This window comes from Ovis canadensis, chromosome 4, assembly GCF_042477335.2.
Source record: "Ovis canadensis isolate MfBH-ARS-UI-01 breed Bighorn chromosome 4, ARS-UI_OviCan_v2, whole genome shotgun sequence".
Taxonomy (NCBI): domain Eukaryota; kingdom Metazoa; phylum Chordata; class Mammalia; order Artiodactyla; family Bovidae; genus Ovis; species Ovis canadensis.
In genome coordinates this window covers 63,874,820-63,893,290 of record NC_091248.1, presented here as the reverse complement: position 1 = coordinate 63,893,290, position 18,471 = coordinate 63,874,820, and the positions used below count along the sequence as shown (strand labels likewise).

At 45.4% G+C, this 18,471-nt stretch overlaps 1 protein-coding gene across 3 annotated transcripts in view; it reads left to right on the top strand.

Annotated features, from left to right (window-relative positions):
* The first annotated feature begins 2,907 nt into the window (after nucleotides 1–2,907).
* The window catches only part of LAMB1 (laminin subunit beta 1), a 76,984-nt gene continuing 61,420 nt past the window's right edge, over nucleotides 2,908–18,471 (top strand). The window contains exons 1-5 of one of the 3 annotated variants that reach the window (XM_069587918.1): nucleotides 2,908–3,262; nucleotides 3,622–3,723; nucleotides 4,741–4,916; nucleotides 7,789–7,924; nucleotides 11,265–11,338. In XM_069587918.1, the coding sequence (XP_069444019.1) occupies nucleotides 3,687–3,723; nucleotides 4,741–4,916; nucleotides 7,789–7,924; nucleotides 11,265–11,338 (423 nt within the window). In that variant the 5' untranslated portion in view covers nucleotides 2,908–3,262; nucleotides 3,622–3,686. Of the gene's footprint in view, nucleotides 3,263–3,418; nucleotides 3,527–3,621; nucleotides 3,724–4,740; nucleotides 4,917–7,788; nucleotides 7,925–11,264; nucleotides 11,339–18,471 lie in introns of those variants that run through there. The other 2 variants (XM_069587917.1, XM_069587919.1) reach the window with 2 other exon arrangements.

The following is an 18,471-nucleotide window of genomic DNA, read 5'->3' as shown; positions in this document are numbered from 1 at the left end:
GGTAGACAGACTTGGGTTTGCAGAGGATGGAGGGGAGGAAGTCATGTTTAACTAGAGGCGTCAAAGATGTGTGACAGCTCTCTAAGTTGAGGTCGAGGAGGGCAGAGAAATGAAGGCATAAGTAGTATGTCATGTCTAGGGCTTCCCTTATAGCTCTGCTATAAAGAATCCACCTGCCAATGCAAGAGACGTGGGTTTGATCCCTGGATCACGAAGGTCCCCTGGAGAAGGAAATGGCAACCTGCTCCAATATTCTTGCCTGGGAAATCCCATGAACTGAGGAGCCTAGCAGCTTACAGTCCATGGGGTCACAAAGAGTTGGACATGACTTAGTGACTAAACAACAACATATCTATGGAACCTCAGGAGGCTAACATGGGCAGAGGGAAACCACTGAAAACTTTTGAACAAAGGAGTGATGTGGTCAAAGCTATGCTTCTGGAACATCCTTCCAGCCATGTTATGGGGGTTAGACTGGAGTAGGGTAGAGTTTGGCAGTTGGAACACCAGCCAAGTGGGTTTTCAGGTCATATTAGAAGAGAGACGACTGAGGCAGGACGATGAGGTTGGAGCCATGGGGCCATGAGGGTTAGTCGCTAGTAAGTAGAAATAATGGCCCAAGTGATGGTAAGAGATGAAGACGGAAATGTCCACTGTGATTCCCAAGCTGAGCTGGCTTCAAGGGTATTTATGATCTGTGTAGCCTCAGAAGGCCTCCCCCTCAGAAAGATCCCATGATTGGTTCAATGCACTATTGGCATCGTTGTGAAATCACTGAATGTGTAAACAAGGGGCCCAACATGCTCATTTTCATTTTGCATTGGGTCTGCGAATCATACAGTTTCTGTATGATTCTGTATAAGCTCTGTATGAGCTAAGGGGGGAAATCAAGGTACAAGTAACTGCATCTGGAAACAGAAGAGATGGGTGGAACGATGAGTTCAGTTTTGTAGTCCATGTGTCTATGGTCATCAAAATAGTGATATTCAATAAGCTGTTAGAAACTGGGTGTAAATTCCAAGCAAGGTATATGTTAGAGTTATCGATGTGGGGAATAGCAAGTCCAAGGGATGTGGATTAAAGTGCGTAGAGAGGAAATCAGCTGGAAAAGAAGCTTAATGTGTAAGGGATCAGAGAAGGCAGAGAGAAACGGAAGAGTGGGGAACTGAAGTCGTGTGGGATTTTTTAAGGGAGAATGGTGTCCTGGAAGCCAAGGAAAGGTCTCAAGAAGGGCGGAATCATGAGGATCACATGCCACAGAGTAATCAAATACCGAGAACATCCATTGCATTTGGCAATTAGAGGGTGGAGACGGGAGCTGCCTTCCAGTGGGATAGAGAAGCCAGGAGGAAACAAAGCGAGTGCAGACTATCCTTTCAAGAACCATGAAGTCAAAGGGAGGAATGGAGTAGAGGGTGTGCAGAATAAAGCTTCTTGGTTTTGGTTTTGTTTGCCTTTAAAATGGGAGACTTGAGCAGGTTTGTGTGTGAAAGAGCATTGCTCTCAGGAAGTGAGAGCAGGACACACTTTCCAGGGCAGAAGCACAAAAGATAAAGGTGAGAATGAAGACAGGCACATTCATAGACCGAGTGGTCAGAATATATGCATGCAAAAACAAACAAAACCCAACAAATCTTTTTTTTTTTTTGAATAAAGGTAAGTTTCCTACTGAAAGTGAAGTAGTAAGGAGCACGGGGCTGGGGGGTGGGGTTGGGGGTGGGGGGTGGGAGTGGCTTTAGAGGAGTGTTGAAGGTGTCTGCCCTCTAGCAGAGGACACTGACCAGCAACAGACAGAACCACCAAGTAACAAGGAGCGCTCTCAGAAGAGGCAGAACCAGAGATGCCTGCAGTTTCTATGGAGGAAAAGCTAAAAAGCAACTTTGGCCCAGGGTATCCAAAGTTCCACAAAGGGAGAAGGCATTTACCTGTGAATCTTTTTAAGTTCTGAAGACCCTCCATCACAATATTAGACCTTCACAAGAACGCTAGCTTTCTGGGTGCTCAGGGCTGCCCAGAAAGCACCAGGGATCCTGAGCATCAGGTAGAGGCAGAAATCTCCAGAGGCTACAGGCAGGGCAAAGTGCTGATTTGGTGAATAATTAATGTATCACCACAACCTAAGGCTCCCCCCATCCCCACCCCACCCCCGCCCCTGGCCCTCAGTGGAAAAGGATGTAGATAAACTCACAAAGCAACTTACTCTATGGTCTAATGATTAAACTTCCCGGGGCCCTATTTCATTTCAACCAAGTTAAAAGCTGACCAACTGGGCACTTAAACCGTTCTGCCAGGGTGACTAATTAGAAAGTAAAATCTCCTGACTGGACTAACAACTAACATACTCCCCTCATATCAGGGGGCACTTTTGCCCAGAGGACTAAAGAAACCTCAAGCTTTGATTCCAGCCATTGCTAAGGCAGCAGAACTGGGATAGTTTACCAAAAGGGGGGTACAAAATGACACCAACGGCTTCTGTCCACTCCCCCCCCTCCCCCGCCCCAACTCCCAGGAGCTGGGTGAGCGTGTATTTACGCCTTATTTAACCAGACAGGTCACATTCAGGGCTGCTAGAGACCCGACATCAGAGGCCCTCTCTTCCACCCCACCATTTGTACGCCACGTTATTCCTCCCAAGAATCTGCGAAGCTGTGCTTTTGTGTAGATTAAGTGCGTCTCTTGAGAGACTTCCTTTCACGGTGAGATGGAGAAAAGTTCAATAAACTAACCTATATCGTTGTTGGAGAAGTTACCTGAATTCGCACCTGACATCTGGATTTGGATTTAAAAGTCGATTAAAAAAAAAATTAGATGGGTAATTCAATGCTGTGGCTACCTGGGTGGCAGTCCCCCCCCACCCCCCGCCCCTTCCCCGGCAGGTCCTGAGCTGGTGCGCAAAGGCAGCGGAGCGAAGAGCACTTTGCTTCCTTGGAATGAAGACATCCGAGGTCGCGCCGAGTCCGGATTCAGCAGTACAGGGGGCTTCCCCGCTTTCTCGGCAACAACCTGCCAGGTGACCCTCTTTCTAAAGGGTTAACCAGCCCACGCCTAGCGCTAGAGTTTACAGTCTTGGGCACCTCTTGGTGACTCACTCCTTATAAATGTAAATGCAGGAGCGAGCGGTAGGTCCTGACCAGCCCCCTCGCCCGCCAGGCAATCTGAACACCTACCTCCCAGACCCGCCCGAACGCCTCGGGCACCCCAGCGCACGGCTCAGGACTCGCACCCGGTGGTCTCCTAGCAGCCCCGCACAGAACTGGAAGAGGTACTTCCCCATCGCATCCGCAGATGCAGCCTTAAAACAAAGGAGGCGCGGGGGGAGGGTGGGACCTGAACCTCACCCCCTCCCCTCCAAGCCGGGCCGCCCGGCCCCCTCCGCCCTGACTGCCGGTGTGCGCATGAGCAGAGGCGCCTCCCTCGGTTCCTCCCAGGGCGAAACTTTCTAATTCCCTTCTTTGGGCTCGGGGGCTGCCAGGCGCCGGCAGAGCGCTCGTCCCGCCGGGTGAGCAGGACACAGTGGCGGCGCGAGGTTACCCTCCCACCCTTCGCTTCCGTGGGAGCGGCAGGAAATGCGAGGGCCCCCTCTTCTCTGAATATTTGCCTTTTTTCTCTCCACCTCTCTAGAAAAGAAGACTGGGAAAAACAGCCGGCGGCTCGGTGGCCGTGTCCCCTGGGCTGCGGGGACGGACATGGGGCGGCTCCAGGTGTTCGCGTTCAGTTTCTTAGGTAACTCGGAGGAAAGGGGGCACGGGGTGTGTGTGTGAAGGGGTGGGCTTGGACTTGCAGGAAGAATAAGCCAAACCGCTGGAGTCAGCTTTGGGGGAAGCCTGTGGGGAGAGGGACTTGATAGAAATCTGCGTTGGGATTAATCGCCAGCGCCCTCGGTGGTGGCCGGGGACTGCATCCTGGGGTGTTTGTGCCCAGAGCTCCGGGTGCTCCCGCAGCTCCCGCTCTGGGCTTTGCGTCTCCGGCCCTTTTTCGGCGGGTCTCTCCATCTCTGGGGTCAGGCTTCATGGGGTAGTGGGCTAGCTGCGAAGGCTCCTCAGAAGCCTGTCCGGGATAGTGCCTGAGCTGAGTGCAGGCTTCATCCTGGGGACAAATTGGGGCCATGTGGCTTTAATTAACCATCGCTGTTTGCCCCCGGATGGCGCCAGAAACAGCTAGATCGGGAGCTTCCCTGGAATGACGAATCGCTGAAGCCAGTCCAAAGCCTCAGGGATTGACCACTCGCCCCTTGTTCGGGACAGTGGTGTCCCCCGCGAACCCCATGATCCCCCGTCCCCGGCGAAGCGTAGGCGACCTCCGAGTCTGTGGACACACATTCACGCGTCCCCACGCTTACAAATTTCCACGCACACACTTGCACTGTCACCCAAGGATGCACCGGCTACAGTGTGCGTGCGAGTTCACATACAAGTGGGTGTGCGGCGTTTGCCCGCCTGCCTCCCTGCGCCCGAGTCCAGGAACCTCGAAGCTGCTTCCCAGGGCTGATCGGGGTGGGCGCGAGGGTAGGTGGGCTTCCTAGGAGTGATGCTTTCAGTTACTGGACAAACCTGCTGTATCTGTTTCTTTCTGAATCCTCCTCTCTACGTTCTGCCTTCCCGGCCTCACTCCATTGTGTCTCTTTCCTGTGTATCTTGCTTTTTTTCCCCCAATCTACTCTGTCTCCGCCCCCTGCTTATTCTCTTTGCCTGGGCCCGCTCCCTGCTTGTGCCCTACGCTGTCCGCCGGCGCCTTCCACAGCCCTGTGCGGAGTTGGAGTGAGCGCTCAAGAACCCGATTTCAGCTACGGCTGCGCGGAGGGCAGCTGTTACCCGGCCACAGGCGACCTTCTCATCGGCCGAGCGCAGAAGCTCTCGGTGACCTCGACCTGCGGGCTGCACAAACCCGAGCCTTACTGTATCGTCAGCCACCTCCAGGTGAGGGCAGAGAGATGGCTCCCCGCACACGTCTTCCAGTCCCCACCGAAGGGGAAGGCCTGGGGGACCCCGTATCCTGCCAGCTATCCAGATAGGAAGCTCAGCAGTCAGGGAGTCCCGGGATCAGGCTGGTAGCTCACCCCTTTGCCTCATCTCAGTTTGCACAGTTGCATCCGCCAAACATTTCCTGCCACCACTGTACAGAAAGGCAGAGCTGCAGACAGATCTTGGGGCACGCGCGCAAGCCTTGACCCAGGGTCTCCAGAAGCCCGTTTTTTGTTTTTAATTTTGTTTTTCAATCTTTCCCTTTTGGAAAATGTGTGTAAAAGGTGGTTTGTCCTCTTTGTTTTTTATATACTGAGTGGTGATCTTGGGTTTTCCCCAAGTCTTTCACTTGGATAAAGGGTATTCCAGCCCTAACAAATACCTTGCAAGGTCACTCTAATCATGGAGAAAAGCACTCCAATGTTTTTCTCTCCTCATTTGGTGCTGCTCCCATCCACCTCCATTAGCCATCAGGATCAGATGCTTGCTTTTTCAAAATGCCCTGGTTGCCATGGTACCCTGATAGAGGAGGACCAAAATGAAATTTCAGAGTGTTTTCTGTTTCTAAAAGTGGATCCAGATCGTAGATTTCAAAGGTCATGTTTTTAATAAGACTAATTTTGAAAGAAGGTGCAAAGCATAAACTACCCAGAATCAGAATCCATTTCCTTGATTTTTTTAAGAGACTATCTCTGGCCTCTAAAGCAAGCATAGGAGTTTAGTCTCCTGTACAGGGCAAGTTCCAAGTCAATTGCTCTAAATATGGTCACTTTCCCTACATGTAGATCTGCCCTTCAGGAGTGGGACAGGATATTGTGTGGTTTGCATGCAGATGCCTTCAAATGGAGACACTTTTAAAAAATACAGAGCCCATTCTGAAAACCTGATAAATTAAACCGAAGGAATGTGGTGAAGTGGATTCCACTTATTTGCTTCCAGGTTTATACAGAGATGTCTAGACTGCTTCCTCCTGATTAGAAGGGAGGCTGTAATTACACTTTTTTAAAGTTCTGGTAATTGTTCTCTGGTATTAGTTTCCTTGACTACAAGTCACCAAAGGCAGTTGATGTTACCTTTTTTAACATTAGCATGTAAATTTCACCTAAAATATTATGCTAACATTTACCTCCAAGGCCAGGACATCCTGTAAATGAATCACCAGATCCTGAAAATGGCTTTGACCAGAATGAGAATTGGACTGTTTGTCTAAAAGCGAGTAGAGCCAGACTCTCTAGTTTATATGATTAGCCATGAAATTGTGGGGCACTCTTCAGATATCAGGGTTTCCCAGTGGCTCAGTGGTAAAGAATCCTTCTTAAGTGCAGGAGACATGGATTCGATCCCTGGGTTGGGAAGATCCCTGGGAGGAGGAAACGGCAACTCACTCCAGTATTCTTACCTGGAAAATCCCATGGATAGAGAAACCTGGCAGGCTATATAGTCCATGGGGTTGCAAAGAGTCAGACATGACCGAGCACACCCGGAGGCATGCTATGCTTCAGATACAGAGCCTAAAGAAAGGAACTGGGCGTGTAATTCTCCCAAACATTGAACAGGTGGAAAACTTGAGGCAGGAATCAGAAGTATTGTGTCCAGGGTTCCCCTGCATTCCTGACTTCTGGTTTCTGTTTTTTCGTTAGTATATCTTGCCAGTCTTAAAAATCCCTTTGGGAGGAAGGTGATAACTAATGGCTAGCTAAATACATACAAATGTAGTATCGTCGGGTGATACTGTCCTTACAAGGATATCACCTTTGCTTAACAACTTGCTGACCGGAGGACCAGAGACATATTAATCCATCCCTCATTACCAAAACATTGTTGACTGGAGTGTTTCAGTATACACTTACTTAACAAATTGCCAAGCACAGGCATTACTTTCTGCAAAAATCCATTGGTGGATAATGTGTTAATGTTGTTTGTAAGATGTGTGTGGGGTCTCAACAGATTTCTGCCTCGGCATCATTTTCAGAATTAATTAATTTCAGAAAAACTGGGGTAGAGAGCGCAGCCCCATGTGGAAAAGGGAACCATTAATTAAGTGATGCTGCTGTTTACAATTCACCATGATGGAGTGCAAAGAAGGCTGTTTTGGCCGTGACTCACGTTTTAGGTGGAAGGAAAATGTTAAGCCAAAAGTTCAAAGCCGCTCTAAAACTGAAACTAGTGGTAGATTTTTCAGTTCAGGTCCTTGGCATTCTTTGACTTGGTCCCAGTTTTCAGTGCTCCCAACTTGACAGGACAGCCTGGTGTCCCCTTCCTGGATATTCTGAGCAGTTTGTGAGCTAGCCTGCACGCTGCTACCACGAAATCACGGTTGGGGCAGGGGAGAAGCTAAGATGTCTTGATCTGTAGTTCCTAAAGCTTCTTAAATATATCTGACTAATACTTGGTTTCTGCCTTATATAGGTTTTGGAAAATCAGGCCAGTTGAATTGTTCTCTTTTTATTTTCAGTTTGCTTTATGTCAGCAAAAATTCTATAAAACCTCCTCTGCATTTTGCCTCAAGAGTAAGCTTTTCCAGCTATTCATTGAGATTAAGGCTTAAGCCTAGAAATTTCATTTTGATTAAATTAATAGCTTGTGGAAACAATGGCTTCTTTTACTTTTGACCTTGAATTTGCAAGAGAAGAGGAATATTTCAGGAGTATATCATACTCCGTTAAGTTAAAAAGTGAAAGACATGTGCTAGATCATTTAAATAATTTTGGCACATTTGTTTTTCTTGGAGAGAGTAGGTTTTATTTTTGTATTGTGGGCTTGATTTTTGGTGTGCATGTGAGTGTGTGATTGCTTCCCAGACTCGTGAAACTATCTTTGCTTTCAGGAGGACAAAAAATGCTTCATATGCAATTCACAAGATCCTTATCATGAAACCCTCAACCCTGACAGTCATCTCATTGAAAATGTGGTCACGACATTTGCTCCAAACCGCCTTAAGATCTGGTGGCAATCCGAAAATGGTATGTGTGGTGTGGGAATAACTTCCATGGAGTGTGATTGGTTACCTGGAAAGTGTTTACAGGCGCCTGGGTGTTTGTAATTATGATTGGTTTCTCTATCCTGGAATTATGGCCTTCGACAGATTTACTGCCCAGAGCACTGACTTCTCTTGATAAAATCTGATCCTTCTTCTTGAAGTATGCACTTCCTGTAAGAAAGAAGTCTTTTATGTGAGACCAAAGGAGGATTTCATAGTCTTCATCCTGAGGGGCCCTTGGGGAGTGTGGCAATGTGCTGGGGCAGTCTGAGGAGGGCATGGGAAGACCTTGCCCAACTCAGGCCGTTATCCTTCCCCAAAACAGCCATCTTTCATTTTGATCAGTCCCAAAAGAAAGAGCAAAATCAGCGCCCACCACCTTCCTTCCATCTAGAGAACAGTTAGTACCATGAATACACACTAGACATAATTTCTCAGACACTCAACATGGATGACAACCCTAAGTCAACTTTTCTAATGAGTGTGTGAATCCAACCCTTTTTCCTTTCTTTGCCATTTGGGTTGGGATTTAATAAATTCATCCAATATGATGTTACTATTGTGATGCAACTAAGCTCAACTTAGTTTTGCATTTGTTTCCAAGTCAAATGCTGAAATTTGGGGACTAACAGTAGAGTTAATGTGTTGTTAATAATGAGTTAACTTTATATCTCTTTTTAAAAAGCATTTATTAGAAAGGACTCTCAAAGAAGTGAATCTAAGCTTGTCCAGAGGAAGCCTGGGCACTACTAGATCCCTTTATTACGTGTTCTATGCCCAGGAAGCTTTGAGGTGCTTTGTAGTTATTTATCAGTCTATAAAGAGGAAGCATTTTTTTGCGCCACAAGGCTTTCAAGAAAGATCCTAGTTCTCAACCAGGGATCAAACCTGGGCCCCCCTGCAGCAGAAGCATGGAGTCCTAACCACTGGACCGCCAGGGAATTCCCAGGAGGAAGTCTCTTCATAGACTTATTTCTAATTGATTATGAAATTATACATGCTTTCTACTATTGATTTCTAGAGAAGGTTGATTATTTATTGGTAAGCTTTGGGACTCCACTGGTTATCAGCTTGATTGAGATAGACTAGATGTCAGAAAGCAATTTATCAGTTAAAGCCTTGTTAATTCTTATAGGAGGGTATCTGAGTTGAGAGTTCAGGGTAAAAGAGAAGTTTCTGTAAATCTGCACTTGAGTCACAGGGGACTTGTGAAATAGCATAGATCTGATTACAAATGTGGGACCTATCTCACTGTCCACATTTTTCCAGTGAGACCGAAAGACAATTAGGAGGATGCCTTGGGAATTCCCTGGCAGTCCAGTGGTTAGGATTCCATGGTTTCACTGCTGATGGCACAGGGTTCAGTCCCTAGTCAGGGAACTAACATCCCTGCTAACTAGGTGCAGTGTGGTGCGGCCAAAAAAAAAAGACAAAAGGGTGCCTCAACATCAGTATCAAGTTGATAGACAGTAAAATAGTTCATCAAATTCTGGTTACGTCAGGTGTTAATCATTTCCGCAACTCTGAGTTTGTGGGACGAGAGGACAAAGTCCTGAAGAAAGGGATTTTCAAACCAAGGGGCTTTAGAGCTCTGTCACTGTTATAAGAGATTAGATAGGATTAGATGGATGGAACTTCCTCTTTAGAAAGTCAGACGGATTGTTACTGTCTCCTATCATCTCTCTGCTGTCTGATAGTTCGCAATTGAGGAGTTTCTTGATGAATGCGATTTTTATCTATTTTCTGTGTGTTTTATCCAAGTTGAGCTTTACATGATGCATTAAATTACCAGTGCTCAGGCCCAGAAACGGGCTTGGAATGTGCAGCTGCTTTTAACTTAGCCTTCATGCTTTATTCCCAGGTCTGACCATACACCATACACCATAAAAGAATGATCTTGGTTCTTTTCTCCATGGATTTTTCTTCCCATATTAAAAAAAAAAAACCTGTAGCACTTTATCAGGTTAGGAATCTAGAATGGAATGTGCTTTTCAAACCCACATCGGCAGATACATTCTTATGTTACAGAACTGGTCCTAGTCTTGCTCTGACTTTACATTATTTCGTTATCTCTTCATTTTAAACAAATAGTTCAGGTACTTAAAAGCCTGGGAAGGGAGAGACGGACAGTTGCTTAGCTAACATGTTGCTCAGAAAGAAACCTCGAGAGTCGGTTTGTAATATGGCTCTTTTTCAGAAGTTAGATAAGGTTTGCAATATGGTTCTTTCTCAGAAGTTAGATAAGGTTAGTTAGCATGACGATACTGTTTTTCTTTAACATTCCAACTAACTCATGTCCGTTCCAGTGACTACTTTCCCTCCCTCCCCCACGCCCACCCCCAGTTGACTTGGCTGTTTTCCAGTGGGAGAGTTTATTTCAAAAGTCTTACTGATTTCCTGAAAATACACCAGCCTGTGACATGATTCATTCTGACACATTCCTGTCTTTCTGCATTTAAGACTTCTCTTGCTCCGGAAGCTGAACCCCCAAAAGCTCTCTGGAGCACAGGAAACTATGGAAAGGTCTCCTTCACCAAACAGGCAGGCCCGAGGGCCCAGGGGATTGTGGAGGAGGTGCTGTCCATCCCTGGAATTCCAGTGGCCTTTTTAGCCTTTTAACGTGGGATGACTTGACCCCCAGGGCATAGTGCAAAGGCTCATTTGTTTGTTCAGGCTTTCCCCCTGAAAGGGAAGATGTTAGTATTTGTTCTGGGGCAGTTTATTTATTTGACCCATTCTTTGTCTCTTTGGCATTATTTCTCCATTGTGGCAATGCACCCAAAGACTTCTCCATCAGGGATAGGTTTTTCTAAATTGGAGCGTAACTCACATTCGTGGTGGACTCCTGTTTTCTTTGCTGCTGCATAGAAACAAAAAGGAATATTTGTGTTTAGACTGGATTGTGTCCCTGTGCTTTAGACTGCAGAGCTGAACCCCTACTGTGCACAGGAAATGCCCCCTCTCATTTCCCCTTTGAGAGTCCCTTGGCTTAGAGAATTGGAAAGACTTTTCAGTTTTTAAGCAAAGGATGTCTTTCTTGACAGCAACTAAAGGCATTCCGCCAGATGTCTTGTTCCAGGGAGCACATTCAATACGTTGAACTCCAGAATGATTTGTGACCAACTGAAGAGTCATTCTGAGATGTGCTTTATCACCTCAATCAAGCCAGGGGTTGTTATTATCTTACCTTCAGATTAAGGTGGACTGCAGAGAGAATTTCTATGAAGAGCATAAAGATAGTTGAAGAGAATAGACTCAATTGTTCACAGATGTTCTTGTTTACCTTGCTATTTCCTTTTGTCTTTTCAAAAAATATCCTATAGGCGTGGAGAATGTCACTATCCAACTGGATTTGGAAGCAGAATTTCATTTCACTCATCTCATCATGACCTTCAAGGTAAGGAATCCCTCTCTTTCAGAAATGAGAGCATTGTGTAATTCCGCCTTTCAGAATGGATAGCTGTTGTGAGTTGGCCTAAGTGGAAACCTAAACATTATTGTTGCTATAAATTAGGATAATTGAGCAGCTTTTAAACATGGGCATGGATAACTACACTTAACAGATACTCTGTCTTTGTGGCCATAAGTAGAGAGAGGCACTGTTCTATGATTCGACTGTAAACTTTTAATTAGATATCTGTTAATTTCCCCATGGAGAGAGACAGCTTTGACTCACTCCCAAACCACAGTAAAACATCTGGAGAGTAAATCCCTGCTCCCTTGGGTTGATATTTTAATGCTGACTTTGGTAACTGGAAAGGAAGTGTGTTATCTTTAGTTTTCAAGGTTTTGCAAAATTTGTGGGAACGGTTTTACAGTTCTTTAAGAAATGTGCCTGCTTTCTTCAGTGTGGATGTTTTTCCCATCCTTTTTCTTTGAGAGATGTAAAATGACTCCAGGACTAAGGAATGGCTCTGTACAAAGTCTCTTTGTTTCTTCTTAAGCAGCTGCCTGGAAATGACAGGCTTCATATGGCTTAAAGTACATGTTGGTACACACAAAACCCATAATTTACTTATTGCTTCTCAGATTAAAATCACTTTTGAATCATTTTCTGTTGGGCATGGGGGCCTTATCTCTACCCTTGGAGGTTTTGGAAAAGGTGCCTATGGTAGATTTGATTTACCATGTGGGCAGGTAACCACTAAAGTCTTGCTTGTGTCCTCTGCGTGAGCCTGGGAGGCCTAGGGTCAAATGTGTCTAAGAGAGATGCTGGGCTGTCCCCAGGCCTGGGTTCATCCCCTCGCTTCTCCCCAGGAACCCACTCTTGCTGCTTGGAGAAAGGGTAGGGGGAAGGTTTACACTGTGACACCTGCTCCTGTGAGGTGCGGGAGGACTTCCCCTAAATCACTTTGTTCCTTCTTTGGCCATGAGCTCAAACTGGCAGTTAGAATTAAGACTCAGCCTCAGATGTTGTCTGCATGTTGTTGTTCAGTTGCTCAGTTGTGTCCGACTGTTTGCATCCCCATGGACTGTAGCCCATCAGGCTGAGGATTGAACCCTCTGTCCATGGAATTTTCCAGGCAAGAATACTGGAGTGAGTTGCCCTGCCCGCCTTCAGGAGAATCTTCCCAACCCAGGGATTGAACCCGTTTTTCCTGAGTTGGCAGGTGGATTCTTTACCACTAGTGCCACCCGGGAAGCCCAAGGGAAGAAGGTGTTCTTCCAAATAACTTGATAGAAGGCAAGATGTGCTCACTGCTATAGCAGAAGTTCAGACAATGTACATCAGCATGGAGGATGGGGAGATTCATTTTAGCCTGGAATAAAGGAGAAAGCTTTACAAGGAAAGGACTGTGATTGCGCTTGACCTGGGTCAGGAAGAGTGAGCAGGATTTTAGGAGGAAGAGGTAGAAGAAAAGGCCTTCTTGACAGAGGAAAAGGCCTTCTCTCTCTGTCTCAGTGGGACAGTTTGGACAGAGTTTGTTCAGCACGTACTATGTAGACATGGCTTGAATGTCTACACTTGGGCTAGTGAGGGGACCACAGGAAGTAAGACTATAGCCAGAAGGACCTTGCTTCCTTCCTGAGCAGTGTGAACTTTACTGGAGATGGGGAGCCATGGACAGGAAATGAGACCTGTGTTTCAGGAAATGAGGGAGCCAAGAGGAAAAGCAAAGGAGAGCCTGGGGCATGGAGAAGAGAAGGCATAGAGGAAGGGCGCTCTCAAGGTCTGCGGTAAAGGGGAGCTGACTTAGGCAGGGCTGTGGTTCTCAACTAGGAGGGAGTCACCTCCTACAACTGGCGTCCTGGCAGTCTGACATGGAGAGCTTTTTCTAATCATACATCACCCCTTGCTGCCATACTCTGCTACCCTCTGCAACTGCTAACTTTGAGAGTCATTACCCAGAGGAGCCTCTGTTTCCTAAGGGAGTCAAAGGTTGAAATATGAACTGGAGAAAGATTAGAAGCAGAACAGCAGAAGGCAGGGTTAGGAAAGGGATGAATCAAAGATTCCTGAGATGTCCGAGCTGGGGAACCTGGAGGCTGCTGATACCATTAAGAGTGGTGAGGACAGGAAGGGGATGAGGATGAAGAGTGTGTTTATTCTTTTTTAAAATTTATTTTATTCAGCTGTAGTTGATTTACAGTGTTGTGCTATACAACAAATGACTCAGGTATGTATATCCACATTCTTTTTCATATTCTTTTCCATTATGGTTTATTGCAGAATATTGACTATAGTTCCCAGTGCTATAGAGTAGAACCTTATTTATTTGGGTAGCATTTCCCTTTTCCGCTGGCAGCTTCCTGACCCAGGGATTGAACCTGGGTCTTCTGCACTGTAGGCAGATTCTTTACCTTCTGAGCCACCAGGAAGTGTGACAGACTCAGTTGTGTCTGACTCTTTGTGACCTCATAGACTATGGACTGCCAGGCTTCACTGTCCATGGGATTCTCCGGGCAAGAATACTGGAGTGGGTTACCATTCCCTTCTCCAGGGGACCTTCCCAACCCAGCGATCGAACCTGAGTCTCCTACACTGCAGGCAGATTCTTTACTGTCTGAGCTACGAGGGAAGCCCACATAGGAGCTACATCTGCTAATCCCAAACTCCCAATTTATCCCTCCCACCTTGGCATCCGAAAGTCTGTTCTCTGTCTCTGTGAGTCTGTTTCATAGATATGTTCATTTGTGTCATATTTTAAATTCCATACAGTAAGTCACGTATGTACCAACAAGATCTGTTTTGAGAGTTCGTAGGTCCAGTTTATTCATAAGACCAACAAAGTTAGCCTAGGTACCTAGCTAACACAATCAGCTGTGTAATACTGTGCTGTAATTGGTTATCATACTTTTCACACAAATGATACATAAAAAACAAGCCAACACAAAAAATAAAGGAAACATTTTTAATTTTACAATACTTTGGAAAGTACAGTAGTACAGTATAACAGTTGACCGCTAGGGGCTGGCATCAAGGGAACAGAGAGAAGGGTTACCAACTGGAGGAGGGAAAGGAGGTGGGAGATGGTAGAGCTAAAGGGTCGTCAACAAGGAGGACGGAGGGCAAGCTGGGATTTCACCCACGCCTGATGTTGACGGCACAGGTTCTGGCTCCTTGCTGGATCCGATTCTGTCTACTCTCTTGAAGAAAAAAGATCCAGTGATGTCTTGGGTAGTAGCATGTTCACATCTTTGAAAATTCCGAACTTGAAGGTTCATATGTAGGGGACTTACTGTGTAGGTGATATGATACGGTATTTGTCTTTCTCTGTTTCACTTAGTATGATAACCTCTAGTCCATCCATGTTGCTAAAATGGCATTCTTCCACTCTTTTTACGGCTGAGTAGCCTTCCATTGTGTATATGTACCACATCTGTATCCATTCGTCTGTAGACGGACATAACCATGTCTTGGTTATTATAAATAGTGCTGATGTGAACATCTTTTCGAATTACAGTCTGGATACAGGCCCAGGCTTGGGACTGCTGGATTATATGAGAATGTTTTCAGGGAGATAGATGCTTACTAACTGGATTGGATTTTCTTAGGCTTGCATAATCTAGTTAGCATATTGACAGTCTGTTTTTGTACATAGCCAGACGTTTCCAAGCTCACAGCTTTTTTATTTAGTATAAATTCAGAGACAGCTCTGCAGCAGTGTGAGGCCTGAGAAGGTCAATGACTCAGCAAACAGCACAGAAAGACTTCCCTTCTGTAGGTAAAATGCGTTGTCCTGGTTTCCAGCAGCTTCCTAACCTCACAGGAAATTGGCCTTTTGGGACCTGGAAGGTTCCAGAAGGGAGGAATAAGGAAGCACAGCCAGGACGGCTGTAAAGCTCCCTTGCAACATACAGATATCAGGCTAGTCTGTCTCCAGGTGTCACCACCCAGGAGGTGTGTCCTGTGGGAGGGTTTGCTGTGGTTCAGTTAGTTATTGGGGTTTTCTCCCCCTTATATTAAAATTCTTAGCCTAACACTCTCTCAGGTTTAATATAAAGTATTATTTCCTTATATTTCTGAACAGGTAAAAAATAAATTAAGCCTGAACAACTAGTAAATGCATAAGTCAAAGAATCTATCAAAATATGACTTTCCATTTCCTTATCCTTGTCTCCTTTAATCAGTGAGAAAGACCGTCAAGATTATTAAGGAAGGTGCAAGGAGATCTGGGCATGTACTACTTTTCACTTTAGTTGTCACCCAGATTTTACTTTATTTATTTTTTTTATGATCCTGTTCAAGTTCTTGGTCATCTTGGCCTGCAGCATTTGATCTCTCTGAAAAAAATGTTCATTTTTATATAATTTTTAAAGGTCACTCTCCAGTAACAGTTATTACAAAATATTGGCTATATTCCCTGTGTTGTACAATACATGCTCAAACCTATCTAACACCCAATAGTTTGTGCCTCCCAGTCCCCAGCCTCTACATTGCCCCTCCCCTGCTCCCCACTGGTAGCCACTACTTTGTTCTCTATGAGTCAAGCACTGGTTGGAATTCAGAAGTGCCTTTGTTCAGATTCTGTTTGCTGAGTCAGCTTACCTTTCATTCGTCACTGTTGACGCATTTGCTTAGTTTTAGTGTTCATTTTGTTTCATTTCATATTTCCAGTTGTCCCTGTTTACCACAACCTCCTAAACCTCCGTCCTGCTTGTTTCCAGCATTCGTGTCCTTTTCCTCCTAAACCTCCGCCCTGCTTGTTTCCAGCATTCGTGTCCTTCTCCTCCTTCTGACATCCATTTTTCAGGCTGCTATTACACCAGTAACCAGAGAGGCAGAGAAGATCTTCATTCAGCCTGGATATGACAGGTCTTCACTCAGCCTCAGTCGAAGTCTCTCTGCCAATAGCTGGCGAGTTAGGTGATCACTCTGAGCCCTCATTTCCTCATCTGTCAGACAAATGTGTTGGGAAGGTGTGTTAGTGTGCTAGGACTGCCATAGCGAACTGCACAGACTGGGTGACTTAGACAACAGAAATGTATTTTCTCAGGGTTCTGGAGGCATGTAGTCTGAGATGAAGGTGTCAGTAGAGTTGGTTTCTTCTGTGGCCTCTTTTTCTCCTTGGCTTTGTACATAACTGTCTTCTCCCTGTGTCCTAATATCTTCTTTAAAGACATCAGTCATATGGGATTAGGGCCCACTCTAATGACCTCATTTTACTTTCAGTTCAGTTCAGTCGCTCAGTCATGTCCGACTCTTCATGACCCCATGGACTGCAGCATACCAAGCCTCCCTGTCCGTTGCCAACTCCTGGAGCTTATTCAAACTCATGTCCATTGAGTAGGTGATGCCATCCAACCCTCTCATCCTCTGTCCTCCTCTTCTCCTCATGCCTTCAATCTTTCCCAGCATCAGGGTCTTTTCAAATGAGTCAGTTCTTCACATCAGGTGGCCAAAGTATTGAAGTTTCAGCTTCAGCATCAGTCCTTCCAATGAATATTCAGGAATGATTTCCTTTAGGATGGACTGCTTGGATCTCCTTGCAGTCCAAGGGACTCTGAAGAGTCTCCTCCAATACCACTGTTCAAAAGCATCAATTCTTTGGTGCTCAGCTTTCTTTATAGTCCAACTCTCACATCCATACATGACTACTGGAAAAACCATAGCTTTGATTAGATGAACCTTTGTGGGCAAAGTAATGTCTCTGCTTTTTAATATGCTGTCTAGTTTGGTCATAGCTTCTGTTCCAAGAAGCAAGTATCTTTTAATTTCATGGCTGCAGTCACCATCTGCAGTGATTTTGGAGCCCAAGAAAATAAAGTCTGTCACTGTTTCCACTATTTCCCCATCTATTTGCCATGATTACCCTTTTAGAGACCCTTGTTATTGTTCAGCAGCTACGTCCAACTTTTTGTGACCCCATGGACTGCAGCACACCAGGCTTCCCTGTCCTCCACTATTTCCCAGAGTTTGCTCAAACTCATGTCCATTGAGTTGGTGATGCCATCCAACCATCTATTCTCTGTCGCCCCCTTCTCCTCTTGCCATCAATCTTTCCCAACATTAGGGTCTTTTCCAATGAGTTGGCTGTTCATATCAGGTGGCCAAAGTACTCGTGCTTCAGCATCAGTGCTTCCAGTGAATATGGAAGGTTGATTTCCTTTAGGATTGAATGGTTTTGATCTCCTGCTGTCCAAGGGACTCTCAAGTCTTCTCCAGTACGACAGTTTGAAAGCACCAATTCTTTGGCACTTAGCCTTTTTTACAGTCCAACTCTCACATCCATACATGAATGCTGGAAAACCCATAGCTTTGACTAGATGGACCTTTGTTGGCAAAGTGATGTCTCTGCTTTTTAATATGCTGTCTAGGTTTATCATAGCTTTTCTTCCAAGGAGCAAGCATCTTTTAATTTTGTGGCTGCACATACCATCTGCAGTGATTTTTGGAGCCAAAGCGAATAAAATCAGTCACGGTTTCCACTTTTTCCACATTTATTTGCCATGAAGTGATGGGACCAGATGCCATGATCTTAGTTTTTTGAATGTCGAGTTCTAAGCCAGCTTTTTACTCTCCTCTTTCATCCCCATCAGGAAGCTCTTTAGTTCCTCTTCACTTTCTGCCACTAGAGTGGAACAATCTGCATATCTAACGTTGTTGATATTTCTCCCCACAATTTTAATTCCAGCTTGTGAGTCATTCAGCTTGGCATTTAGCATCACAAACTGCATATAAGTTAAATAAGCAGGGTGACAATATACAGCCTTGATGTACTCCTTTTCTAATTTTGAACCAGTCCATTTTACCATGTCCAGTTCTAACTGTTGCTTCTTGATCTGCACACAGATTTCTCAGGAGACAGGTAAGGTGGTCTGGTATTCCCATCTTTTGAAGAATTTTCCACAGTTTGCTGTAATCTATAAAATCAAAGGCTTTAGCGTAGTTAATGAAGCAGAAGTAGATGTTTTTCTGGAATTCCCTTGCTTTCTCTATAATAAGATATTGACAGTTTGATCTCTGGTTCCTATACCTTTTCTAAATCTAGCTTGTACATCTGGAATTTCTCTGTTCACATACTGCTGAAGCCTAGCTTGAAGGATTTTGAGCATTATGTTGCTAACATGTGAAATGAATGCAGTTGT